Source organism: Peromyscus californicus, unplaced genomic scaffold (assembly GCF_007827085.1).
Source record: "Peromyscus californicus insignis strain IS unplaced genomic scaffold, ASM782708v3 Scaffold_6__1_contigs__length_162567912, whole genome shotgun sequence".
Taxonomy (NCBI): Eukaryota; Metazoa; Chordata; class Mammalia; order Rodentia; family Cricetidae; genus Peromyscus; species Peromyscus californicus.
In genome coordinates, this window is record NW_026294584.1 from 142,535,339 (window position 1) to 142,563,229 (window position 27,891).

General features: G+C 44.7%; 1 protein-coding gene across 1 annotated transcript in view; it reads right to left on the reverse strand.

Moving 5' to 3' along the window:
• Window positions 1-7,488: 7,488 nt before the first annotated feature.
• The window catches only part of LOC128099761 (pregnancy zone protein-like), a 58,564-nt gene continuing 38,161 nt past the window's right edge, over window positions 7,489-27,891 (reverse strand). The window contains exons 23-37 of the mRNA XM_052721579.1: window positions 24,616-24,699; window positions 23,958-24,134; window positions 23,631-23,718; window positions 22,974-23,130; window positions 22,339-22,413; window positions 21,876-22,053; window positions 21,124-21,347; window positions 20,077-20,295; window positions 19,785-19,906; window positions 19,344-19,434; window positions 18,739-18,807; window positions 18,198-18,340; window positions 17,964-17,982; window positions 17,433-17,522; window positions 7,489-7,617 (exon numbers count right to left, since the gene is read on the reverse strand). Of these exons, the coding sequence (XP_052577539.1) occupies window positions 7,489-7,617; window positions 17,433-17,522; window positions 17,964-17,982; window positions 18,198-18,340; window positions 18,739-18,807; window positions 19,344-19,434; window positions 19,785-19,906; window positions 20,077-20,295; window positions 21,124-21,347; window positions 21,876-22,053; window positions 22,339-22,413; window positions 22,974-23,130; window positions 23,631-23,718; window positions 23,958-24,134; window positions 24,616-24,699 (1,865 nt within the window). The remainder of the gene's footprint in view (window positions 7,618-17,432; window positions 17,523-17,963; window positions 17,983-18,197; window positions 18,341-18,738; window positions 18,808-19,343; window positions 19,435-19,784; window positions 19,907-20,076; window positions 20,296-21,123; window positions 21,348-21,875; window positions 22,054-22,338; window positions 22,414-22,973; window positions 23,131-23,630; window positions 23,719-23,957; window positions 24,135-24,615; window positions 24,700-27,891) is intronic.

The window sequence follows — 27,891 nt, forward strand, 5'->3', positions numbered from 1 at the left end:
ATGAGTGCAGAATTGCCAATGAGGAGGCTGAGGAAGCAGTTACAATTGGGAAAGAGTAGTACCATTAATGAAAACCTCTTAGTCTATGCTGGGAAGGTGGGAAAGATGCCCTGAGAACAAGAAGACATCCACCAAAGCCTCTGTGTTGGGGAAATGCAAATTCATCTGAAAGCAGAGAGCCCAAGCTGAGAATGCTACTGAAGAGGTAGGTTCCTTGCTCCAAACAATGCCTAGGCACAGAGGCCACTATGCAGCAGCACTCAGCATCATCATCCACATAGGGGTGCTCAACAGTTTGGCTTCTTTGAGCCACACTGGATAAAGAAGCACTGTCTTGGGCTACACATTAAATACACAAATACTGGGACTGGAGCAGTGAAGAACACTTACTGCTCTTGCAGAGGATATAGGCTCGGTTCCCAGCACCAATATGGTGGTTCACAGCCATCCATAGCTCCAGTTCCAGGGGATTGGACACTGTCTTCTGACCCCTGTGGGTACCAGACATACACATGGTACACAGACATACACTCAGGCAAAATATTCAAACACATAAACTAAGTAAATCTAAATTTTAAAAAATGCACAAACACTAGTGAAAGCAAACAAGTAAAAGTCTCCATAATCACCACCCCATTCAGATATTCAGAGTATTAAAGTCACAAAGCAGCTCCTAAGTTTACAACTATTAATGCAGGAAATGAACATATCTAAGTAATAAACGTCACTGATTTAACATTTTTTTTTGGTTTTTCGAGACAGGGTTTCTCTGTGTAGCTTTGCGCCTCTCCTGGAACTCACTTGGTAGCCCAGGCTGGCCTCAAACTCACAGAGATCCGCCTGGCTCTGCCTCCCGAGTGCTGGGATTAAAGGCGTGCACCACCACCGCCCGGCTTTTTATTTGTATTTTATGTACATTGGTGTTTTGCCTGCATGTATGATTTTGTGAGGGTGTTGGATCCCCTGAAACAGAAGTTACAGACAGTTGTGAACTGCCATGTGGGTGCTGGGAATTGAACCTGGTTCCTCTGGAAGAGCAGTTACTGAGCCATCTCTCCAGCCCTGATTTAACATTTTTCTTAAAAAATTATAAAACTAAAAGAGGGTAACAAGGCTGTGCTTGCCGTTGTATTTCAGAAACTAATCATTGGGTCTTCCACACCTCAGCTGCCAATGCAGTGCCATCAAAGCAGGTTGATTATCAAGTGCGGCAAGTGATGAATGAGGCACAGCCGAGGTGTAGAAGTAGCTTAAATAGTCAAGTGAAAACACCTGTCTTCTAAACAACGTTCGTAGGCTGACATGGTCCTGCTGAAGCCTGGGTTCAGGTCCTGAGACGAAGAAATGAATTGTTTGACCACCAGATGAATTTCACACAAGTGGCCGGGCCCCAAATAGCTTTAGCCACCTTTATTTATACATAAAAAACAAGCATGTTTTCCCATCCTAACAAGTTTTTCCCATCCTCCAACATTAACCTCTGGCAAAACCAAGTATGTCAAATATGTTTTCTCCCAACTTTCACATCAAAACATCCTTAAACTAAAAACACTTACCATTTTGTTAAGTTGACCAAATATCAAGCCAGGTACATCTCATCTGCACAAAACTAAAAGGTGATTGACATAGGCACACCTTTTCAAGAACAGCAATATCGTTCAAAACACATTTACAGAAATAGGGGTGATCTGCCTCCCATCCTGTCAGTACTGAATCAGGACAGCTCCCGGGTCTGAAATGACAGCTGGCATCCCCAGACAAGAAACCTGAGAAGCATCAGCTCCCAAAATATTTTAGGGGAAAATATTCAAGAAAATTGCTATTTCCAGGAATGATCACACCTGTCCCATGCATGATTGACAAAATGACACTAAAACTGCCAAGAGAATCATCAATGAGAGAGAAGAGAGCATGCAGGCCATACGGTCCCAGCAGTATTGTGCTCTGTCCCAAAGTCCACTGGTTCTTGCCGAGTAAGACTGTTGTGTGATATTTTGTTTGTATTCTGACAGATAAAGCTTGCCTGGAGATCAGAGGGTGGAGCTAGCCACTAGTTAACTGTAGAGGCCAGGTGGTGGTGGCTCACAATTTTAATCGCAGCACTCGCGGAAAGAGGAAGTGATAAAGGGGGTGGAGACAGGATCTTGGCCCTTTGTGTTGGGGGATCCGGAGAGAAGTCACTGGTGGCCGCTCCTCTGCTTCTCTGATCTTTCAGATTATTACTCCAACAGTTGATTCCTGGTTTTTATTGATAAGACTAATTAGGTTCATGCTTCAACTGTCCCCATGGGCTCTTGCCTCATCTGGAGACCCATTGGACACACACTCATATACCGGTCCAGAGCTAGGCTGCATGGCTCCCAAAAATAGGCCTGGGAAGATGGTTCAGTAAAGTACTTGCTGCACAATCATGAGTACCTGAGTTCAGATTTTCAGTGCCCACCCCAAACCCAGATATGGTATCCTACGTCTGTAATCCTCATGCTGGGGATGTGGAGACAGGAGGCTCCTTGGAGCTCATCTGCCAGCTAGTCTTGCCCAATCAGTGAGCTCCAGGCTCAGTGAGAGATCTCATCTCAAAAAATAAGGTGGAGAGCGATAAAGATACTTGACTAGACCTATGGCCTGTAATATATGTACACAGACGAGCATATGTATGTTCACACATACATGAACACACACACACACACATCACAGCACACTGTGAGAGTGTTAATTGTTGATATGACAGAATCCTCGTCATCTGGGAAACAAGCCTTTGGCTATGCTTTTGAGGGGTTATCTTAATTGGATTAATTGAGGTGGGAAGACCCATTCTAAAACTAGATGGCTCTATTCTCTTGTGCTGTGGGATGTTCTGTATGGCAAATGTGTTGCTAATTAGTCAATAAATAAAACACTGATTGGCCATTGGCTAGGCAGGAAGTGTAGGCGGGACAAGGAGGAGAATAAAGCTGGGAAGTGGAAGGCTGAGTCAGAGAGACACTGCCAGCCGCCATGATGAGAAACAGCATGTGAAGATGCCGGTAAGCCACGAGCCGTGTGGCAAGGTATAGATTAATGGAAATGGATTAATTTAAGCTGTAAGAACAGTTAGCAAGAAGCCTGCCACGGCCATACAGTTTGTAACCAATATAAGTCTCTGTGTTTACTTGGTTGGGTCTGACGGCTGTGGGACTGGCAGGTGAGAGAGATTTGTCCTGACTGTGGGCCAGGCAGGAAAACTTTAGCCTACACTCTTGGTTTGGGGTCTCAAAATGAATCCAGTGTTTACTAATTGCACATACTTCCTTAAATGTCAAGCAGAATGGTCACTCCAAAAGGGTCTGGAAGCATCAGCCACAGAGACCTACTAGATTTTGTTCCTCAAGTGCTTTCCAGAGGCTCTGATGGCCCATGATTCTGTGCTCCAGGGCATCCCCAGAAATGAAGATTGCTGGGTACCAAAGGGGCAGGTGTGGCCCCTCATCAGAAAGTCTTGAAGATGAGCTTCAGCTTTTGAGATGGCTGGACATAGGAAAAAGAATTTGTGACATTTTGGAACTCCTCTGCCTTCCCTTTCTATTTCTGCTTCGTCTTTCAGCATCTCTCTTTTTCCTCTTGGTCACTGGGCTTGCCCGGAGCCTCTGCTTTGATTCTCAGGCGTGTCCTTCTTGCCAGTTGATTTCTGTTGCATGTTGTCCAACAGAGTATGTGGGCGGTAGGTAGAAGAGGCTAGAGGTGCAAGCTGTCTCCCTGAGGGTTTGTGCTTCAGGGCATTCTAGGAACTGTCCGTGGTGCTGAAGCGACTCTGGTTCAGGCGGGCGGAGCAGGAGCCGTCTGTCACAGGCTGGCACAACTTCTGCCAACTGAGCCCCAGTCACCTCACCAGCAGCCCGTGGCCCCTGGGGCTGTTATCAAGGAGAAGGAGCGACCCCTGAGGAGTTGTACTGTTTTTGGGGTCCTCTTTCAGTACACATCCCCTCTGCCCTCTGCAAGGGTGTCCTGAGCAGGAGACTCCAGTGAATAGGGAAGGGGAGGTGAGGAAGAGGATCTGGGAGGAGCAAATGGGTGTAACAATGTGATGACCTGAATGATAATGGCCTCCATAGGCTTGTATATTTGAAATCTTGGTCCTTAGTTGGTGGAACTGTTTTGAAAGGATTAGGAAGTGTGTCACTGGGGTGGGCTTTGAAGTTTCAAAAGCACATTCCATCTCCCTGTTAGCTCTCTGTCTCTGTCTCTGTCTCTCTCTCTCTCTGATGGTTGTTGTCTCAACACGTAAGCCCTCAGCTATTGCTTAAGTGCTATGCCAGCCTGCCTGCTATCATGCTCTCTGCCATGGTGGGCACGGACTCACCCTCTGAAACTGTAAGCAAGTATACAATGAAATGCTTTCTTTTATAAACTGCCTTAGTCATGGGGTCTCTTCAGAGAAAGAGTAAGGTAACCAAGACAGAGGAGACAGGGGAAATCACACAGGGGTGAAGTAACATGAAGCGAAGCCAGGAGAAGATGCCCATGTCAGAGACTCTGGCAAAGAAGAAGGTTTTGTGGATGTCAGAGCAGAAGGACATACCCAGACTATCTCAGGAACAGAGAAAAAACAGGTTTTGAGTGATTAGGGATATTAGGAACTGGTGTGGTTTAAAGGAGATAAAACTGGCAGCAAGTTGGGATGAGGATTTAACTGAAAAAGATCGCACCACTGAAGGATTTACATTTGGAAAGCTGCATAGCAAAGTAATTTAAATGGTGAGTGAGATATAAGAAAGCCAGGCTTGGCCAAGAGGCTTAAGAGTTTTGAAAAGGCTGGGTCCAGCAGCAGGACCAGGGTAGAGGGTCAGGGGCTAAAGCCAAGGGCAGGAGTACTATGAGCAGACAATGGACCAGCAGACGATGGTGGGGGGCAGCACTGTCCAGGCAGAGGAGCAGGCTCTGCTGCTGCTGCAATGGGAATCAAAGCCAAGAGTGGCTCACTGGAGGAGACCTTCTCTGTTCAGATTTGAGGGGCACCTTTCTGCTGAATCCCTGCAGTGCCCATGCAAAGAGCCCACAGCCGGCTCGGTCCTGGCTGGAGGACTGGGTGTGGCCAAAACTCTTCTTCTCTGACTTAATAGCACATCTGTGTGCAGGGGGGTTGGTGATCACGGAAGGGATCCATGGTGAGGGAGGCAGCTAGCAAGCAGTTCTTCAGATGTGATGTTCCTTTAAATCTCTATTTTGGCCAGTGATGGCAAGCCCATCTCTTTGGTTGCTTATTGGATCCCAGGAGAAATGTTAACTGGCCCTAGGAGAATCTAGGACCTCAATTTCCCTTCTCTGGTTAAACAGGAGCTGGAACAACAGACCTGTGGAAATCAGCACCCAGTACCTGCCCTGATGATGAGGCAAGGGAAGCAGGAGCTTTGAGGGAAGGGTGATGAGAGCCGAGTGCTTCTTGTCCACTTGGTCTCCTGTGTGCTTTGTGTCTTGTGAAGAGTGGTTGTTTCAGTTAAAAACTCACCCCTGGTCAACCTCATTTGCTTCTCCCCTCTGTGTGGAGTTGGAGAATACGTCAGGACAATGTTTCTTCACCAAGTAGTTCTGACTAGAAGCCTGGGACTTCAAGGATGGAGATCCAACATGATTTGGTTTGGTAGATCTGAGACATCTGAGCCCTAAGAAGACCGGCAGTGACTCTTAGCCTCTCGGTTTTGTGGCTTTCCTTTCTGGCATTTAATGCACAAAGTCGGTTTTTCTCAATGCCCAAATCTCAGCGAAAGGCAACATTCTTCCCAGATACTGTGAGGCCATTTTCTCTGAAAGGGGGAAACAGTCATGCCACACTTTCCTGGAGGCAACTGTCTTCTGGTTCTGTCACACTGAGAAAAGGTCTGCCATGCCTCTGCTCTAGTAGTTAGCTTCCGTATTCATCCACAACATACAGACATGCTTCTGCCACAGTGCATCTGTACTGCAGGATCCATAGCCTGAAAAAATCATGGTTTGGACATTCTCAGGGAGATTTCTCATGATCTTAATTTTTTTTTTCCTGACGATCATGCTCCAATGTGTCGCACACGGGCCACCGTATTAAAGCACCTGCTTCCTGGAACACCTTCTTTATAATGTCTGCTACCTTCTGAAACAATGGTTCCTTTTTTCTTCTGATTACAGTGTATCATATGCATGCTCCCACTGCAATGCATGCTCCATGAGGCCTGCAATAGTTTTGGTTACTTTATGGTGTGTCCTAGAAGCAACGAAAGCATGCCACTCATTTGACACACAGTTATCTGAGGAACAATCACTGCTGTGTTTTTTTTTCCCCTGGGAAGTCTGTTTCCATTCACTAGGATTAGCAGAGGGAGGGAGGGAGGAGAGGGAGGAGCCAAGCAGAGTGCAACACAATTCTAAAAGGACCTGGCCTAAGAGAAGACACTACAGTATCATCCTCCCTGCAAATCCTATCATCAGGAGTTAGACCTTGAGATACTAGGAAAAAGTAAATCAAATCCAGGAAACAGCCCCCAAACGAATCATCATTCATCTCTTCACTTTCTTCTGGATGTTGGGGCATTGTTTGGGTCTTGCAGCGATAATGGCAGGGGAAAACATTACTGCTGTCACATCTGGGGGACTCCCAAAGCAGGATGAGACCAGCATCCCTTGCAAGAGCAAGACAAGGCTTAATCTATAGAAACTGAGGGATGAGAAATGAAGACAAAAGATGGGGACAGAGGTCACATCCAGCTTGAGTCTAGGCTAACCTGGCCACAGGAACTCTTGTTTATAATCCTGGAGACAGGGCAAGGCTCTGAACATGCCTGTGTCTCTGTGACCACAGGCCCTGTCCACATGAGACATGAACAGAAGAACCCAAGAGGTGATGCAATTGAGGCATGACCACATCAAAGCCCACAGTGAACCAAGTGGCCACAGCCTTGTTCACATTTGACTCCCCACAGCCTTTTCCTGTTCTCTCTTGACATACATCCAGGCTAGTGAATTCAGATTCTGGAAGGTTCTTAATGATGCTATTTATTTCTTCCACTAAACTTTAGAAAGCTTAATGCTTCTCATTATTGAGGTAGAGCACAGTTCTAAAATGTGGTCCATCTCTTAGGCCCTGGAGACGTGAGAGGTAGTGGTCAGGGCCCTGGAATGCAGCCCTTGTGTGCCTGGTCGCTTAGTTTGGGGTGCTGCTGAACTTCATGCTGCTGAGCACACAGACAGCAAGTGAAGGAGGCAGTCTTGAAAAACCTGGGAGGAGCTTCTGGGGTAGGAGAAAAAGCACGTGTCAACGTGCTGCACAGTTCAGTTTCCACGGTGGACAGCGAGCCAGAAAATTCCTTCTTTTGGATTTTGAGATAAAAATGTTCCTTCCAGGGCCAGATAACCTCACAGCAGAATCCTGGGATCCCAACCTGAGTATGAGCTGTCATCCAGTTGAGGAACTGAATTAAGCTTCTGGGATATTTTCCACTCCTTAGTACTGCTCCCCCCAGAAGCTTAGGTGGAGGGTTGTTAAGCAAGAAGCTCCTGGGAAGACACAGAGAGTTTCCTAGTGGCCAGCGCGCTGCAGTTCTCAGGGTCCTGAGATGCAGGAGAGGTGCGCTCTGGTAACTGTTCTGCTCCAGACCTCTCCTGTCGTTCCTGTCAAGGCCATTAGAAGGACATTAAGTAGGCTACAGTTAGATCTTTGTGGGAAGTTCTTTGCAGAGATGAGTGTGAGTTGTTTGATCTGTCTTTCTGTGGGAGCTGTTGCAAAAATAGGCATGTTTTCCAAGATAATGGTTTGGACTGACCTTTTTTTTTTTCTTTTTCTTTTTACCCAATGGCACTTTATTCACAAATCCACATGGAATGTTTCCTCAGGCATATTATTATTTTTCTTCTCCCAAAGTGTTGCTTTTCTCTGTTGCTTTGATAAAATGAAGGAGAGGCCCATTTTGGCTCATGGTTTGAGGGATGTGGTCCATCACGGTGGCGATGGCCTGGGAGAATTCCTAGTGGCCAGAGTGTGTGGCTGGGACACCGCTCATCTGCACAGACCATGAAGCAGACAGAGATGAATGCTTGCATTCAATTGACCTTTAATTTTTTTTTTTTAAAGAGGCCCAACATGTTCAGATTTTATTTATAAAGCTGTTTCCTGCTGTTGTACAGAGAGTAAAAATGTTGCTACAGTCACAGTGTAACTGGAAGGCACAGATGGCTATCTATGCCACAGTGAGAGTCTTACATGAAAATATTTACAGTTTTTCTTTTTCTCTTTTTAATTGGAGATAGATTCTTCTCTCGTACAGTACATCCGTACCTCAGCTTCCCTTCATTCCTCCCACTTCTCCTTTATCTCCCCTCTCTCCCAGATCCACTCTCAACCTCTTTCTCTTCAGAAAGGAGCAGGCTTCCAAGAGACAGCAACCAAATATGGCAAAACAAGATACAACGGGTCCCTTTCTTCCCTTTTTTATCCAGTCTGGGACTTACAGTTTGGGGCTGTCCACATTTGGGGTGGTCTTCCCTCCTCCATTACTTCTCACTGGAACACTCTCAACCCCACCCGAGTGTATCTCCTAGGTGACTCTAAATCCAGTTAAACTGATTATGAAGATTAACGATCACTCAGGTTTGAGATGCCACATTGCTCACTTGTGCCTATTACACCTTTGGGAGCCGGGATGCTGAAAATCACAAGGTGGGAGAGATGCCCTATGCCTGTTATATTTAGGAGGTGGAGACTGGGGGAGTTCAAACCAAAATTAGAACTTGCTTTAAGAATACTCCGGGAAATACAATGTTGGACTTTGGCAAACTCCTCCTTCCAGAGAAGTGCACAGGACTAGTTTTTCTGGTCCTCTGTCTTGGTGGCTATCGGCTCCAGACTTGAACTGCTAATCCCTGCCAATCTGTTTTCCTGGTTCAAACTCAGAAGCTGGCTAAACACTGTTGCAGACAACGATGAAAACCCCATAAAAAACTTGCTTTTCTCTGTGTTGTCTTCCCACAAACTCCTCTAACTCACCTTACAAACAGTCTGACTCACTCTTTTGAACAAATCAGAAAAAGTTCAACAAAATGACAAATACATCTTTCAGGAAGTTGCGTAGAAACCTGGAGGTGGTGTGGACACCGTTTCCTCTGATGGTGCCCCTTTGGTGGGTAGCTCCTGTACTTATCCTTGACCTTCCCCCATAAACTTCTGCCGTTCATTTCTCCCAGAATCCAACAAATCCAGCCCTGAATGGTTTCACACGTGACAATGTCCTCCTGATGTGTGAATTCAGATGCCAGTCTCTGACCCAAGGACCCTCTCCTGACTACCTGCCACCAAACAAGGAGCCCTTCTAATGCAGTGCTGCCCCAGCTCAGCAGGAAGCAGACCGCTTCATAACTCGGATGCTCGATAATCTTTAGGATCTCACCATTTCTATCAAATAATCTGTTTATACACACACACACACACACACACACACACACACACACACACACACACACACACGGCTGAAAATGTTAGGGAACCCAAGTCCTCCAGGTTACCAGGCCATAAGCAGAGAGGGCTACAAGAGAGCATGAACACACCTAGGCTCCCACTCCTGCTACTCAGGGATCAGAGGCAGCCTGCCTACTGTCACGTAATACAGTTCACACATTAACCAGACCCTATTCCCTTCCCCAGACAGAGTGACCCCTGTCATGTGACCCGAGAATGCCCTATTCCCCTACCTTGGTCTGTAGCATAGGTCACATATTAACTGTTTCCCTTCATGCAAGCCCCTCCCCTTGTGTCAACAGTAGACACTTTGCTTTGGATGCTTGGTGGTAGTCAGGGCCCCTGCCATACAGCCTGTTGTTAGTACAGCTGTTGACTAAAGGATGATCTGACGCAGCTAATCTCTCTTGAACCCCGTTTCCTTTCCCAGCCTAAAACCAAGCAGTAATGTTTTGAGGAAGGGATATTTACTCAATTTGGGGGATCATGTTTAGAAAAGAGATACAAAAAGCGTAAATACAAAATGATTTACAAAACCGAGTAATTGATCAGAGGAGCCTGGACGATGGAGGGGCTTAGGCCACCAGACTCACTGTCCTCAGGGTGACTCTACCTGAGGTGAGGCTTCAGTGTGACTTGGAAATTCCCAAGGTGTTCACCTAGTGAAGCAGGAGGTGGCTGAGCAATGATTTCTGGGATGGGGTGGGGTGGGGGTCGTTCTCCACGCCGTGTCTGAGAATCTGTCCTTGACTCTGGGTCTCCACTGTCCCCTGTCTCAGGTGATAGGCACATCTTCAGAGACTGTCCTTCCCTTGGCTTAAGGTCAGTGTACCAAGGGGCCTGCTCCCTGCTTGTACCTGAAGCAGCTGAGACACACTCACTTGATACTCATATGATTTTGCCCAGAGTGTGGGTAAGGGGACTTAGAGCAGGCAATTGAGGGACTAGAGACACCCAAAGTCATCTGTCTCTCCGCTTTAAATCTCTTTTATTGGAGGCTTTATTTGAAATTACAGCCTATATCAAAGATACCTCAGCGAGGACAATAGTTCCTGATGCCCTGGGTTATTGCTTTTTAATTCTAATAAAGGCATTTTATGCAAACACGTGAACACAGAAGATCCTGGGGAATGCCCCAGTACCCCAAGTTCAGCTACAGCTATCAGGCCAAAACCTCCCTCCTCATCCACTTTTTGAAAAGAATCCCAGAGGGTGGATTATCAAACATTCTGGTGGTTTTGAGCGTCTTATCTTTGTTTATTTTCTTTTCCAGAACCAGCTTCCTTAAAGGGAAAGTGAGATAAGAGAGGGCGGCAGCGGCCGCGGGGTGGGCAGGGGGTTTACAAAAGGGAAACACGTTTTAAGGAAAAGGAGCCCAAAGACTCCAGTGAGGCTTTTATGTGGACCCCTCCGGACTCTCAGACCTTCAGTGAAATAAAGATCAGCTCAGGGCTGAGAAGTCAGTGAAGGAGGTACTCGTCTATGATATGTTTTTCAGGGCCCTGTTTTTCCGATCTGAATGGAATTTCCAGCAAAGAGACTGCGCTGAGGACAGCATTCTCCCCGCAGCTCTCCCCCGCGGCTGATTTCCTCTTGGTGGAGGGGGAGGGAGCCAGGGACGAGCACACAGAATGGCTCTTGCGCCCTCTGCTGGCTGCCCGCTTGGACAGCAGGCAGGGCCCACAGCAGGGGTGCCGCTAGAAGAATGGTTCTCGGTCTTGCGGTTCCTTCAGGAATTTTCCCCCAGAGCAGACAGACAAACAATGGAAACACGATGTGGGGGAGGGTCCCTTCAAAGTTTTATCCCCCATCTTATCTACAGGCCTTCAGAGTTCACGGATGGCCTCCAGTGGGCCGCAGAGGGCCACACCTGTGTTAGCAAGCACAGCAGGGTGGCAGGCGGGCCAGGCCTCTTGCCCACAGGAGCAGCCTCTGGGTGTTTCTGGCATTCTGGATGACAGGCACCTGTGACGCCATCATCCCTTTACGTGAAAAGTCAGTGGCAGAGGAGAGCTGTCCCTGTGGACGCACCTGCAGGACCCAAGAGCACAGGCTTTTGTCACGGGCTGTAGCAACACATGCCGTGGGGCGGGGTCACTCAGCCAGCAGGGGGTGCTGGTGACCAGGTCTCCTTCCCACTGCCCAGCCCTTGTTCACTCCTACTCCCTTTGACAAGCTTTCCCCACTGGACAGAGCAGGCGCCGCGTAGCTGTTGAACCACTGGGTTGGTCTTTATCAGAGACACGGTCGGTCTCACGTTCCTGTTGGTTTATCAGACTCCAGAGTGGAGCAGGAGAGAGGTGCGGAAGGAGGCAGCTGTGTGGACAGAGCCTGGGTGAGACCGGCCTAGCTGATCTTAGGCACTGTGGCTAACAGTGTGAAGGTCTAGACTTGACTGTACAGGCTCCATTTTAGGGAAAGGGCCACCATCTCAGACCACCTGCGGTACTCAGTCCCAGGAAGGACCTCAGGAATGTGCCATGACAACTCGAACAGATACAGAGCAGTATCCTCCTGCAGACATCCTGTCTGTGGTTTATGGCCCTTGAAGATATCTAGATAATCCTGCTGAGCAGTCCAGACAATCCTGCTCAGCGGGTTGTGGTTCCCCGCCAAGTCTAAACCAATGGTTTCAGATGTGGTTTCGTGCCCAAAGTCTAGACCAAGAATTTCAAAAAATCACCTTGCCCCATATCCCTTCTGCCCAAACCCAAGTTGCCAATTCCCGGTTTGTGGTTTTTCCTTATAAAAACTCTCTGCACCTGGGCTCGTGGCCGCCGCCACATCTCCTTCCATCTGCAGTGCGGTGGCCCAGATTGAACCTGAATAAAAGGACCCTTATGTGCTTGCATCGGAAACTGGCTCCCTGGTGGTCTCTGGGGGTTTCGAGAAACGGGTACAACAACAGCTTCCCATTGGGATCTCAAAGATGGCATATTCCACTGTGGAGCCACAGCGGGGACATCCTACCAGCCATGTTACACAGATGCCTGGGACCCGAAGGCAAAGAATTATTTTCCTTTTCAATACACGCCTTCTTTATAGTAACCAAGGCAGTCACAATGGGGCATTTGAACAGGTTTCCTCTGTGGTCTATTCCCTGTAGGGGACTTCACTGGGTCAGTTCATTTTCAGACAGTGAATCCCACAGGAAAGTTGACATGTTGGTTTGTGAACACAGAGGACCTGGAACTTTGCAGTACCACACTCCTGTACCCTCAGTTAGGTAGAAGGTGGCAGCTGATAACGGCCAAGGAAAAGCATTCTTGGGGGCTGGCACTTGCCTAGGGCTCAGTGTGGTGTCTGAAGACCGTGGGGTTAGTGGAGAGCCTGATACAGGCATCTGAATCTCTTCCAGGATCATAGCTGGACTCTGTTCTTCCTAGTTCTCAAGTGTCCATGACTCCTGACGTTTGAGGGCAGTCCCCACGCCTCTCACTCACTCCAAGACTCTAGGATACAGTATATAGCTTCTCTCCTGGTCTCTGCACCCACTGCACCTCCTTCAGGCCCCTCCAAGGCCAACACGAAGTAGAGAAAGGAGGGCTCTGTGGGCTCTGGCCTTTCGTCCCCACATCCTTCCCTGTCAGTTGTTATCTGAGCATCCTACCTCTGCTGCTATCAGAGTCCTCATGGTGGCAAAGCACATTCTAAGACAGAACCCACAGGCCACCTGAGCGGCCGTGCCCAGGTTTCCTGTCCTTCCATACACTGCCACTAGGTGGCGCCCGAGAGCACCACCCAGATTGCTCTACAAAAACACCCAGCTGTCCACACTTCCCAGAAATGACTCTAAATCAGAAAGTCAATATTGGGCAAATGGATGTGCTTCAACTGTCCGTGACCTGAGTCGATACAGCATAGCAGGTTTCCAATGTGGTTAGAGTATAAAGATAACAGGGTCCATTCTGCTTACTCCTTTTTCCTCCCTCCCTCCCTCCCTCCCTCCCTCCCTCCCTCCCTCCCTCCCTCCCTCCCTCCCTCTCCTCTCTCTCTCTCTCTCTTTCTCTCTCTCTCTTTCTTCTCTCTCTTTCTTTCTCCTCTTTCTTTCTCTCTTTCTTTCTCTCTTTCTTTCTTTCTTTCTTTCTTTCTTTCTTTTTCTTTCTTTCTTTCTTTCTTTCTTTCTTTCTTTCTCTTTCTTTCTTGAGGGTAGATTTCCTGAAATAGTCTAGCCATAGCAAGAACCTTTCAATGAGACATTAGGCCCTGCTCCATCTCCCCTACTTACCCATCAGGCAGCACAGACTGTCAGGTGACCTCTTAACACTCTCTTTGTGTTTCTTTCTATTACGGCCTGTGCCTTTATACGTGTTAAGTGTCTACCTACTTCACAAAACACTTTGGTTTCATAGCTGGGGCATGGGTCAGTGTTGAGTGCTCTCCTGGTCTTTGTGAGACCCTGGGTTCAATACCTAGCATTGTAAAGGTAGTTAAGCCAACCTATAATTAAAAAAATATAGTATCTGAATCTGTGAAGATGGCTCAGTGGGTAAAAGCACTTGCTATGCAAGCGTGAGGACCTGGGTTTGAATTCCCAGCATGAACTTAAAAAGCTGAGCATGGCTGCATGTGCCTGTAACCCTGCTATTGGAATGAGGAGACAGGCAGCTCCTAGGAGCTCATTGGCCAGCCTACATAGCCAGCTCCTGGTTCACTGAGGGATCCTGTCACAAGGGAGTCAGATTGAGACCAACAGAAGAGGATACCAATGTCTTCCTCAGGCCTCTGCTTGTGTGGTTGCACACACACAACTTTATAGTCACATGTATGCAACACACACACACACACACACACACACACACACACACACACACACACAGTATCGAGTTCAAAAGCAACTCAAGAAAATTCAATGCTGTGAAACATGAAGGCTTATTTAAGAGGTACTTTCTAGTGTTCAGTTGTAGCTAATTCTTTGGATTACAGCATCAGCATTTTGTTGAATTTAGGAATTAGGTTATCATATCTTAACATGGTAATGATCTCTCCCTGGTGCCTCCTACAGATCCTGGTGAAGATACAATTTTAACATTTCCCAGACAGTCTCTCCATCTCTAGAGACATTCTGATCAAAACTTTCATGGGGAATCTTCTATGCTTTGCTTCTATTAAGAATAAACTGCACTCAGGATGTAATGTATGAGAGAAGAATAAATATATAAAAAAGAATATATTATATGTCCAGGTTGAGTTTCATATATCTGTAATCCCAGAACTTGGGAGGCTGAGGCAGGAGGATTTTGAGTTTGAGGCTAGCTTGTAATACACAGCAAGATTATGTCTCATAAAACCAAAACCAACCCCCCCAAAAAACCCAAAAAACCCAAACCCCAAACTGCTCACCCTCCAAAGCCCCTCTAAAACCCCTAAATCAAATCAAATCAAATCAAACTATCCCCTAACAAGCACACAAACCGAGAAGCCAAGCCTATTTTGAGATTCTGGACTAGGCTGGGTTAGATGGCATTGGGGCACCACAAAAAGACTCTTGGTTATTGAATGCCTGCCCAGACAAATGATGTCATCAGACATTTCCAGTATCTCACTGTAGATCTATGCTGTGCCTAGTGCTCTTTCACATTCTGGAAGATAGCACACGATCTACACAACAGAGTTTAAAATATGTACAGAAATTTCCATGCCTTGATTTCCAGCCTCAGATCAGATTGAGCTCACAAATCATGAGCGACTGATCTGCTGCTACTCACTCATCTGATGTTTACAACATTGTGGAAATATCAGAGGATGAACAGACACACTCAGAACTGTCTCTCCACATTCTGGCTGGTCCATCTGTGGGGCTCTGTAGCCCATGGGTGTGGATTTCATTGGAAACAAGTGTCTATCCATGCCTCAGTCTGAGTAGCTATGGGTGATGTCACCTTAGAGTTGGGCAGTAATTTCTGGGAGTGAACATTAATGAGACAAGGAACCTGAGAACCAAAAGACAGGTCAGTCTGAAGACAAGAGAACATAGAGCAGGCAGGGCCAATGATTCAGTGCAAGATGTGCCGTCTCCTGAGGCAGAGGCCAGCTCTGTCTGAACACTGATGGGAGAATTGATGTTCTTTTGACACTGCTGCACATGCTTAGAAATGCAGAGAGCAGGGGGTGGGGTGGAGTGGGGGAATGGGGCTGGAGAGATGGCGCAGGGGTTACTGGCTGCTCTTGCAGAGGTCCTGAGTTCAGTTCCCAGCAACCCTATGGTGGCTCCCAACCACCTGTAATAGGATCCGATGCCCTCATGCAGGTATACATGCAGAGCACGCATACATAAAATATTTTTTTTTTAAAAAAGAAAAAGAAATGCAGAGCGCAACACAGAACTCAAGGGTTTAGATGTAGATTCTCCAGTCACTGGACACGTCCATTAACTAATGCACGAGTGAGCTCCCCTGCCCCGCCACACTGAGATGATCCTCACCGAAAAGGAACAAGTTGTTCCGAAGCCAGAGGAGGAGGCTGTGCAGAAAAAAAAAAAAAAAAAAGATATTTCAGAAGAAACCAAGACACAACAACTTATGGCATGGGAACAAATTCAACATAAAAAATGCAAATAAAATGGAGGTCTGTTGGTTTTCTTCACTTGCAAGCACGTTAAGTGTTCTTAAGAGATGGATCAAATGAAATTACATATTAAAGCTAGAAAGTTTTTAAAATAAACCGGAAAAGAAAGACCAACCTGGTTACTCTCACTCCTGACATCACCCCTCTCTCTCTCTGTCTGGAATTCTTTTAGTTTACTCACAGACACACTTAGGCAGGTGTGCAGCATGTAATATTGTGCAATGGCACCCCTGATGTGAACATACCACAGTTTGTTAGACCGTCATTGGCCAAGTGAGCATTTGGGCTGTTTTCCAATGTTAGGAAACACGGGTCCATTTCCCCTGTGTTCTTGTGGGCTAACCAAACACTTTAAAAAAATTCCACATCATAGTGTTTTCTAGCGTATCTCTTTTTGTAACTTCTTTAGGTACTGTTAAAGTGCCGTGGAGGAAAAAAAAAAACATATTTCAGAAAATAAATATAATGATAGAAGTACACAAAGAAAAGAAAATGTAGTTATAAATGTCATAACTTTATTCAATATATAATGTGTCTCTAGTTCCCTTCCATTTATTTCACTGTCCTTTCTTCTAACAGCTCTTGGCTCTTCATGTCTGGAGAAGTCCAATGATGAGATCTACAGGTTCCCAGTTTTAAGCATTTCCTTGTTCAGAATCTAAACAGAAGAACAGAAATATCAAAGGAAGTAAAAAACCTACTAAAAGAACTAATTTTAATATTTAATTCTAAATCTTTAAATTTAATTATCTTTAATGAGGAAACTGCTCCCAGATTTCCTTCCATGTTTAAAAACAGAGCCAAAGGTGCCATAGAAAATGATTCATGGTGAAAGACCAGCCCTGTGAATCAACCTAAAGGATGTCTTATAGATGAGCTCTCTTACTCTGTGTTCTATGGCTAATTGTAGGGACACTGAATTTAACCAGCGCACATTTAAAAATGCCTTAAAAAATGTGGATGGCCACTGGGCATACAATGTAAACATTAGTTGATTTAATTTTTATGCCTTAAAAATTCTTTTATATATATTTTTAATTTGAGAAATTATATGTATTTTGATCATATTATTTCCCCTCCCCCAACTCCTCCCAGATCTTCCTCCCTACCCAACTTCATGTTCTCTCTCTCTCTCTCTCTCTCTCTCTCTCTCTCTCTCTCTCTCTCTCTCTAATTCTTAAATTTAGTTAAAAATAACTCACTCCCAGGTACTAGTAATTATATTTCACTAGCATATTTCTATTAAAAATTCTACAATGTGTCTGATAGAGTCCAATTAATTGATGATACATTAGATTTTATATAATATAAAATGTTATATTAAAAAAACATCCTAGTATGGAGAACTCAAGCGGGTGCTCATTTATTTTCTTTAAATTGGTATTAGATTTGACTATTTATACCGTACCAGTGCTGAAAGGGAACTGTATTCTTCAATGGCGAATTCATCTAGAACACAGAAATAATTGGGCAGAAAGCAGTTAATTGTGAGTAAACCCTGTAAGTGAAGAATGAAAGCATAAATCACAGCTACAGAATCAATGAAAATAAGTTGTATACTGAGTTATTTTGACTGGGGCTGGAGACTAAGAGAACCAGGGCTCTGGAACAGAACGGAGGGGTGGGCTGCAGGCTTGCTGTGCCTGTGTGTACCCACAAGACTCAGACAGTCCCTTCCCATGGCTGTGCTTCCCTGCTAGCACTGTGCCTTCCTCTCTGCGCCTTTCCTGAATTTAACGAGGAGACATCGTTTCATTCTGTTAACGTGGTATAATGCCGGCAAGTTTCAAGTTCAAAGTTGGGAACAAACGGAAGAATTTCCTGCTCTATCTAGTCTCCTCCCATTTTGTGGGGTTTATTTTAAAAAATATATCAAATGATAGGTTCTATGTCACACATCAGTAGTAAGATGTGATTTTAAAAAAATTGCTATTCTTACCTTTCCAGAATAATCCAGCCTAGAGCAAGCAACTTTAAAGGGAAATTCAGGTAGAACTCTTGACCAATTGTCTCATGATGTCTCCACTAGAGTGGCCCTAAGGCTTGTGTAAGTGCACCCAAGAAATTAATAAACAGAAACATAATTATAAGTGACCATAAACTCACTTTTTCTTCCAGTAAGAGATTGTGGAGTTTTGTTTTCTTTAAAATAACCTTTAATTAGACTAGGCACCATTTCCTATCAAAACTCGGCGTATCTGGGTTCCACTTACCTGTCTCGTAATAATCATAGACTTTTATTGGCGCTGGTTTTAAGTTCTTTACTGGGATGTCTTGTTCCACCAAGAAGGAGAAACTCAGGATTTGGTTGGTTAGCTGGAGAGATGAGAGAACAGATTGGACTCAATGATTAACTTGGTCGTTGCTCACCATCTTCTTTTCTTAAGATATGCTAAGCTATAGGAGTGTGCTGTCTCCTGTCTCACGGCGTAGGAGAGGATGGGACGTTTTGCTCTCTACAACATAACTAACAAAAGATGAAAGAACAAAAGTTCTGTGGATAGTCAAGTGTCATAAACAGCTTTGCTGACCAGTCCTGGTCCCATTTTCCTTTGTAGCTATTTGTCCCTGTGTGTGTGTGTGTGTGTGTGTGTGTGTGTGTGTGTGTGTGTGTGTGTGTGATAAAGGGGTGGTGGAGACTGATCTTTGGAATCTTGATGGTCTGGTTAAACACTCCAGCAATTCTCACAGACCCCAGAGTCACAAAGTCTTACCTTTTCAATGTAGACTAGAATATGGTTGGTGTTCACTTCAGTCCTCTGAATGTTAGGCTGGGTTTGGAGCTGTTGATAACCCAGAATTATGGAGTGAGAAAGGTTTATGCTAGGAGCAGTTTTCAGGCATTTTTTTTCATATAAAAGGTTTCTCTGGAGAATCTAAACTACTGATTTTTTTTTTATTTCTTTAGGAGCACTAGTCATAATGACAATATTTATTGAATCCTTTCTATTCATATGTATGTATATAGATACATATACTAGAAATTTATAAGGAGATACATATATATGTGTGTGTGTGTGTGTGTGTGTGCATATATACATTTTTTAAAAGTGTGTCCACAAACCTGCTAGCTAATGGCTTGCTAGAATTGGGTATAGACTAGAACTTAGGCCTCATACCCAACACACTATAACCAGTATAAACAGTAATAAATGATGTAATCATACTCTGGAGAGGCAGGTTTGCAGGAGTAAGCCTTTTGAAAACTACATCAATAAAATCAAATAGACAAACAGTATGGCATTGCCACCTGCAAGAGCTGGTGTTGACCCTTTCCACCAACGGTTTTAGCCTTTTCTGCTGATGTCGTAGGATTTACCTTTTTCACAGATGGCTTCACAGGTATGAAGCCTGATACCATCTTCACATCAACAATGACCATGTTGGAGCTGGGTCGTTCTCCAGTATAACTGTGAAGGGAACACATAGAGATAAGTCCTTCTGACAAGGTTCCTTGGGATTGATTGAAGCCAGAAGTCTAACCTTCTGCTCAGTTTCTCTATCGACCATATCTGTGTAGTTGTTTGGAAATTTCACCATTTTCCTCTCCTCTCTTCAGATAGTATATATATATTCCTGAGATGATATATTCTCAATGCTAAGGCCTTTCAGTAAGAGTTAAGAAAATGTCCTGGTTCACAAATACAAGACCCCATTTTTGTTAAGATTAACTTTGCACAATACATTTCTTTCACAGACGCTAACACTCCCCACCCCCCACCATGTCCTATAAGCAGACTGGTTGTCCCTTAGGATTTACCTTATGTTGATGTGAATCTGGAATGTTCTGTGATCATCAACGTTTAGGGGGAGAGTATCAACATGAAGAGTGAAGGGTGCTTTCCCGTCTGTCTTTGGAAGGATGTTGTATTTTAGAGATGTCTGAAAACAAGAGCAAAATTCTTTGTCTCAGTGCTGAAAACAGCTCACAGCCTCTTCTAAGTAACTCAGCTCTTCACTTAACACAGATTTCCTTTGGATTTTGCAATGAAAATGTAACCCTTGAGATGTTCTCTGCCATGTGCCCATTCTCTGGGCCCTGGCGGCCTCACCTGGAGGTACACACATCCTGACCCTGACACTGTGGTGGCATAATTTCCCGGAAGATCTGGAAGCCTGACTTCCTGCAGCAGCAGGCGGTTGGTATTGTGAACATGGAACTCCTGAGAGAAGGTCCCTGAAGACTTGATGGTGACCAACGCTTCTTTCTTACTTCTTGTGAACGTGGCTGCTCCATATTTGGAGAGAGCTTGGAGAGCCACCACTGTATCCTGAGGAGAAAAAGGTACAGAAATGCAGTGGATACAGCAATAGCAGGCCACGCTGAGTGTACAACGTCAACACTGCTTCCGTTCAAGATCATTTAGTCAAAACCACAGCTCATTAGTTTAATTTCAATACAGTTCATTCCTGCTTACTAATGGTGACCCAGTCTATGTATTTCAGGGGGAATAAGTTTTATCATTTACATAGACTACAATATATATGGAAATATGAATTGAACATATATTATTAGTAATTTATAAATCTGTGTAGTAATATTTGTTGTAGAAACTTGAAGTGGGGAAGAAAATGTAGGCTAAGATAGAAAAAGAAGATTAAAGATGAGAAATCAGATAATTTTTGAATAATGAAAAGTGCTTATGGAGAGGGGAGAGGAGCATTATGGAAGAGCTGGGATGTTTTAAGTGGTCCCAGAAATAGCAGCAAGTCCATTCCAGAAACATCATAAGGACTTGCTTAATCAGCTGGGTGCACACACATTTACTGCAGACAGGAAATGGCTCAGGCAGAATTAGGGAATTTTAGTCTGTGGATGAAAATAAGGTTTATTTTCTCATGGAAGTAATTCCACAAAAATATTGCTTTGGGAAACCGACCCCTGGCGATGCTGAGAACCTGCTTTGAGGAGAGGAGAATGGGAATGGAAGGAGGACAGAGCAGTGGTCCATGTGTGAATTAGGCTGGGACTCGGTGATGGAGGGACAGAGAAAGTGTGTGTTAGAAATGATGATGCAGCTGTCTAATCCCTAGAATACGTTTGTGTTCATATATGGATTAGTTGAGTTATCTTTCCCTCATAGGGTCTCTCCACAGACCTGAGTGGAGGAGAAACCCCCATGGGAGTTCTGTTGCCTGATGATCCATTTCACAATTTGGGATGCTGAAGACAGGTCCTCTGAGGATGGGGAAGGCAAAGCCGTAAGATAGGCAAGAAGCACGTAAGCTGTCATTTCCACTTCAGCAGAAGGGGCCCGCGGTTGGTAATAGGGTGTCTTCACTTCCTGAACATTCCCAGGACGTTGCCAGTGGATTGAATCCTCTTTCAAATGGAAAAGATAAAATTTTAAGCTTAAAACATAGTTTTTAAAATCTAGCCCGTAAGTGATGATTAGTTCAGCTAATGAATTGGAACACATGAAATGAATGGATGCTTTAGAACAATCACAAGCAGACTTTTATTTTATTCATTTATTTTTTTTTGAGATAGGTTCTCACTATCTAGACCAGGCTGACCTTGAACTCCAACTCAGAGTCCACCTGTCTCTGCCTCCTAAGTGCTGGGATTAAAGGCATGAGCCACCCTGCTTGGTAACAAGCAAATCTTTACCAAAAAGCACATCAAGCTCCCTGATGATCTTTGGGTCTCTTTACATACTTGTGTAGCACCAGTGGTTGGATCTTATAACATCAGTAATGTGTGTGTCAATAAAATGGTTCCTATCACTTAAGTGTTGGGTCAATGACAGTTTCTCTTGCTGTCTTTCTAATTAAGGAAGGACAAAAGTAACTCTGCCTTTGCATCACTAGTGACTTCTAGTTAGATACCCTTTGCAATAGAGGTTCCTACCTTCTTTCACAGCCTCTCTGTTTAATGATTCAAGCAGCTCATTTCGCTTGGCTTGGTTTCCTGCCAGTGCGAAGGCATAGGCCAACAATGCCTTGGTATAGATATGACTTCCTTGGCTCTCTGAGATGGAGGCCCAGGCTGTTTCCAGGCAAAATAGAGCATTGCGGACAATGCTGTGCTATAAAAGAAAATGAAAGCCAACTTCAAAACAGAACCAGGCTAAGGAACTACCCCCAGGCTAACCCCAGGTTGAGAGCCACACTGTGACAACCCAGCATTAGAGTTTATACCAGGGAGGAGTTTCCTCTTAATCTTTTAAAAAGGACTTATTCATGTCACAGTGAAATGTACCAAAATCAAAGACTACAAAAATTGGAGTTTTCCTCAGGGGATTCTAGTTCTGTGATTTTTTTTTTTATGGCTCCCATTTGTGAAGGAGTTATGGCGATGGGTGTGTACGTACACTGACAGCCAGTGGAATCTCCAGCAGAGCAATGGTGATGTAGGCAGAGAGTGTCACCTCATCGTCCACGCCACCCTGGAAGGACAGAGGGAGAACTCTTACATACTCCAGCATTCACTGGAACATTTAGATTCTCCTAGTTATGTCATCAGGACTGGAGAACTCTCTTTTTCTTTTTTAAAGATTTTAAAAGTCATGGGTATATATATATATATATTGCATTAATGTTCAGTTTGTGCGTGAGTGAAGGCCCATGGAGGCCAGAAGAGGGCATTGGGTCATCTGGAGCTGTAGGTACAGGTAGTTGTGAACTGATTGCGGAGGATGCTGGGAACCAAACTGGTCCTCTGCAATAGCACTAAACACTCTTTTTTTTTTTTTTTTTTTTTTTTTTTTTTTTTTTTTTTTTTTGGTTTTTCGAGACAGGGTTTCTCTGTGTAGCTTTGCGCCTTTCCTGGAACTCGCTTTGGAGACCAGGCTGGCCTCGAACTCACAGAGATCCGCCTGCCTCTGCCTCCCGAGTGCTGGGATTAAAGGCGTGCGCCACCACCGCCCGGCACACTAAACACTCTTAATCACAGAGTCATCTCTCCATCCCCAAGGACTGGAGAGCTCTTACAGAATCAGGGCATTACCTTCATAGCATTGTTAAGCAGGGATCCGGACTGTTGGAAACAACCGGTTTCCTTTTGTTTCCCCGAGAGCCAGTTGAGAGCTTTGGTGATGTGTGTCTTCTCTATAAAGATGTGTGACTGAGCTTGAGCAAAGGCCTTGAGCACAAATGCAGTGAGCCTGTTCAGCAGAAAAGAGACCGAGAAGCAGGGCCACCTCACTTTTAAAGCTCATCATGTGTTGCCTGCAGACACTGATAGGTCAGTGGAGGTCATTTTGGAGGGTCTTAGCTGGTAGTTTTCAGTCTTTGGTCTTATAAAATATATCTTATTTGAACTGTCACAGCACCCTTGCATCAAAACTGCATTTCCCAAATGACTTCCAATTGTACCGCTCTCCATCACTTTCTCTGCTCTCTACCTTGCCTCTTCTAAAGGGCAGCGGGAAAGCTTTCCCCATCACTGTGGACAACTGCCCTTCTTGTCTTCCACCTCTATTTCTTTGTTTCTCTATTATCAGCTGTGCTGGTGGAGCAGATGGATTTTTAGAGGTCAGTAGGGATGACATTTGGAGTTTTAAGAATAAATAAACCTTCCAGAAAAGAATCCCAGGTGTCAGAGAACAGCAATTTCCTGAAATGCCTCAGATTAGTGGAGCATGAAGACACAATTTCATCTTACCAAGTATTTCCCTGGCTGTTCCCACCATGACCCCCAAATGTGCTGTATGAGCCATCACTGTGCTGATAGTTCAGCTGCCTCTGATACCCTGGAGAGGGAAATTCAGTTATGTATGAGCGACATGAGACAATTATTATTATTCATTTATTTTAACCCTATCAAAGAATCATTGAGCAAGCATTGTTTTACTCACATGTTTCTAAGAGTGTTGACACTATTGGGAGTCATTATTCTACAGAAGGGCATTTGATTGGAAATCACAGCAATAATGATTACCAAATCTTATCCAAACAGAAGGCATTTAGGAGTTCAGGTAAAATTGCTCACCACTGATGAGGTAGCTAATGGCTTTGGACTTGATGGTCTCCGTCAACTGTTGTGTCTCGTTCAGATAGTTTAGAACATAGATGTTAGGGACAAAAAGGACCATGTTTTGTTCTCCACAGCCGTAGGGCATCTGGAGAAGATTTTGGAGGTTTTGCATTGCAGAGCCTAGTATATCACCTGAGGAGTAAAAGGTTATTGCAAATTAGAGGAATATAGAGATGGTTTGTATTGGAGTAGGAAAATATAACCTAGAGGCCACATTATTAATGGAATGAAAGACAAAAAAATTATACAAAAAAATGAGAAAAACAGGAAGCAGGGAAGAACCTGAACAGCAAGAGATAACATCTTTTCTGATGGGCTATAATGTCTGGGAAAACGGAACTATCATTTTTATATCGGCCAGGATACACCGTCATCCAGTTTACCTCTTGAAGAGGAGGACACAGCTCTTATTAACTGGCAGAGTTAACCAAAGCATACTGTGTAGAACAGCATCTGGTAAACTTGTTTCTCACTCTTGCACAGGGCAGCTGGTGGCTCCTTTCTCAGTCCAGCATCTGGTGCTCAGGGACTTCATTAGCCTTGCGTGGTGAGGTCCCATGTGACTGGGATCACAGAGAGGAACAGCTGTTATGGCTGGTGCTGAGAGACTTACCCAAAACAGAGTATGTAGCCCTAGCAGATCCTTCAACCACATTGGGTGGGAGGTCCAGCGACCACCGGTTAAGTAGTTCAGTACCTAATGAAAGGAGACAAACTAGACGTTAGACAGTTATGGTGTGGGGGGAGGGAAGAAAGCAATGCTCCATGTTTGTCGTAAATATCTTTCCTCAACATCATCTAGATGCAACCTTTTTGTTTCTCTTGGACCCTTAAGCAGTTTCCTGGTGCAGTTCAGTTTCCCCCAAAGCCACCACTCATCTCATGGCGAAGTTCATGTTTGTTATGGATTTGCACCAACTGTCTATAGCTTTCCTTATAAGCATACATGTTACAAAGACTTCCTTCTTTTTCCTCATGGATTATATTAATTCCGTGTGCGTGTGCATGTGCGTGTGTGTGTGTGTGTGTGTGTGTGTGTGTGCGCGCGTGCGTGCGTGCGTGCGTGCGTGTGTGTGTATGCACCCATGAGGCAGGATCTCTCACTGAATCTAGAACTTGCTGTTTTGGCTAGACTGGCTGGCCAGTGGTGCTCTGGGGTCCTCTTGCCCCTGTTCCTCAGCCCCCCGGTGCTGACTGGGATTACAGGTGTACACTGTCTTGCTCAGCTTTTATATGATGGCTGTGGATCCAAATTCAGGTCCTCATGCTTGCCCGGCAAGCACTTCACCTCCCTACTCCGCCATCTCCCCAGCTACAATTCCCATCATTGCTAATGTTTTCACACAGGCATTTACCCCACGCATGTGCATTAAATATGTGGTATGTGCTGAGTTCTGTCTTCTGTGCTGTGGGTGGTGACTTTCAAAACTCATTTCCTGACGTTTGAGAGCTCTTACTTTTATTAGAAGTGTTAGGCAAACAAGTGAAGGTGTATTTAGTGAGACTGACGTTGGTGGGTAATGGAGAAAATTGAAAGAGGCTGTTTATGGACTGAACTAGTAAAGTGGGAGGCCGGGGAGGTGACTCACCGTGGAAAGAGTCATCAATAAAGTCATTTGTGTTCAGAGACCATCAGTAAGTCATGGAGTAAGATTTACAGATACTGTCAGAAAGGTACTCCAAGGAAAAACGAACCCAAAGTAAAAAGACTTTAGAGACTGAAGTGTGGTAAACATGCTCCAAGAGGAAGAAGGCTGGTGTGGCTGGCTCTCAACGAGTGAGAGACAGAGCAGCAGGCCATGATGTTTAGGGGCAGGGAGGGCTTGAGGGTAAGGGTTTTAGTACTGTGGAATGTAGGAAAGCTGTGAAAGGTGTGAGCAGAGGAAGGACATGTTCTGACCGATTTGATATGTTCTTGAAGGAACCCTCTTGCTGTACAGGCACAAGAGGGGATGGTCAGAAGGTCAGTTAGAAAACTGCTGAAGGCATTTTTTTTTGAGACATGGTCTTACTGTCTAGCCTAGCTTGACCTTGAACTTGTATTGTTCCTGTCTCATTTTCCTAATGGCTAGAGTTTCCAGCATGTGCCACCATGTACCGCTCAGTCAGGAAGTCATTGAAATAGACCAGCCAGAGAAGGGACTACAGTAGAAGTAGATATGGTGAGAAGTGGGTGAATTTTGATATAACTTGAGAGTGGAGCCAGCTACATTTGTGAATGGATTGGGCTGGAGGAGAAGAGAAATAACACGATAAAGGCAGATTCAAATGTTTTATGCCTGGCGTGTGGAAGAATGAAACTACCACACTATGAGATGAAGGAAGTCAGGAGGAGCAGGTCTGTGGGGCCAGCAGGGCTTCCCTTTGCTGGCAGGGTAGTTCTGAGGTACCGGGTAGACCTACAAGCCTGTAAGCACAGATGATGACTAAATACTGGAATCTGAGTTCAGAAGGGAGATATGCACGTGAATGTGTGGGCTCTGGTACTTGATTGTTATGAAAGTTAGGTGCCTAGGTCTGGGGAGGTGGCTTAGTCAGTAAAATGTTTGCCTTGTAACACGAGGACCTGAGTTTGATACCCAGAACCTGTGTGGGAAGAAAAAGCCAGACATGGTAGTGTGTATTTGTAATCTTAGCTCTGGGGATGCAGAGACAGGGAGGGCCTTTGGGTTTGCTGGCTAGCTGGCTTACCTTACTTGCTAGGTTAGTGAGAGACCTTGTTTTGCAAAAATAAGGTGGATAGCACCCAAGGTACAATGCCTAAGGTTGACCTTTGTCCCCTATATGCACATACACGTACATATATCCTCCACAGGAACACACACACACACACACACACACACACACACACACACACACACACACACACAAACACAGTATGTAGATGAGACTATCAAAGATATTTAGATGAATGGTCTCTAACTTACGATGGTTCCAGTCACTATAGTGTGAACGTGATGCATAGTCAGTAGAAACCATAAGCACCTTGAATTCTGAACATCACCCTTTTCCTGGACTAGTTATATGGAATGCAATACTCGCTAGTGAAGATGGGCAGCAGCAGCTGCCCTCTGCTTTAAGCCAGGGTGGGACTATAAGAGCAAACAATTGTGTTGCTAATCTACGACATCCCATAGGTTAGGTATATTAAATGGATTTTTGACTCATAGTATTTTCAGTTTGTGATGGACTTAATAGGTTGCAACCCCTTTGTAAGTTGAAGGGCATCTCTATAGGGAATGGGCTTGTAGGTAAAGCCTCACCTTGAGAAACACTCTAGATGGCACACAACTTTTTTGATGGAGATCTTTATATGATCATACTAACAGTATCAGTCAAATAATGTTTTGGGGTCTATGTCAGCGCATTAGAGATACTGTCAATCAAAGTACAAACATGGATATATTTAAATTACTAATGTAACAGTATAACCGAACAATGCCACACGGATCCTTCAATGTCCTCAACATAGTCTGAGGAGAAGTTTTACAGGCATAGATGTATTAGAAAGAATCCTGCCCCAGGTCAAGGCTTTTTAATCACTAACCAGGAGCTTTCTGGCAAGTTTTTCACTACACCTCTTCTTTATCTTTAAAATATGACAATAATTATAATAATAATGATAATATCCTCAATAGTATTCATCCTTTAGTCCCCTGGGGAAATTGAGCATATTTTGAGAGATCTTCATCAAGAAAGGGCTTCTCTTCATGAAATGTCTTTAGGTTTCCATGGAAAGAGCATACAAGTTTTTGCTTTATTTTTTCTTCAGAGTAAGCCATATCTCTGAGATGGTTTTTCCACAGCTATAAATTCTACTAAATGGCTTAGCTTGAGAATTTTGTGTGTTTTTTTTTTTTATTTCTTTATTATGTATACAGAAGAGGGC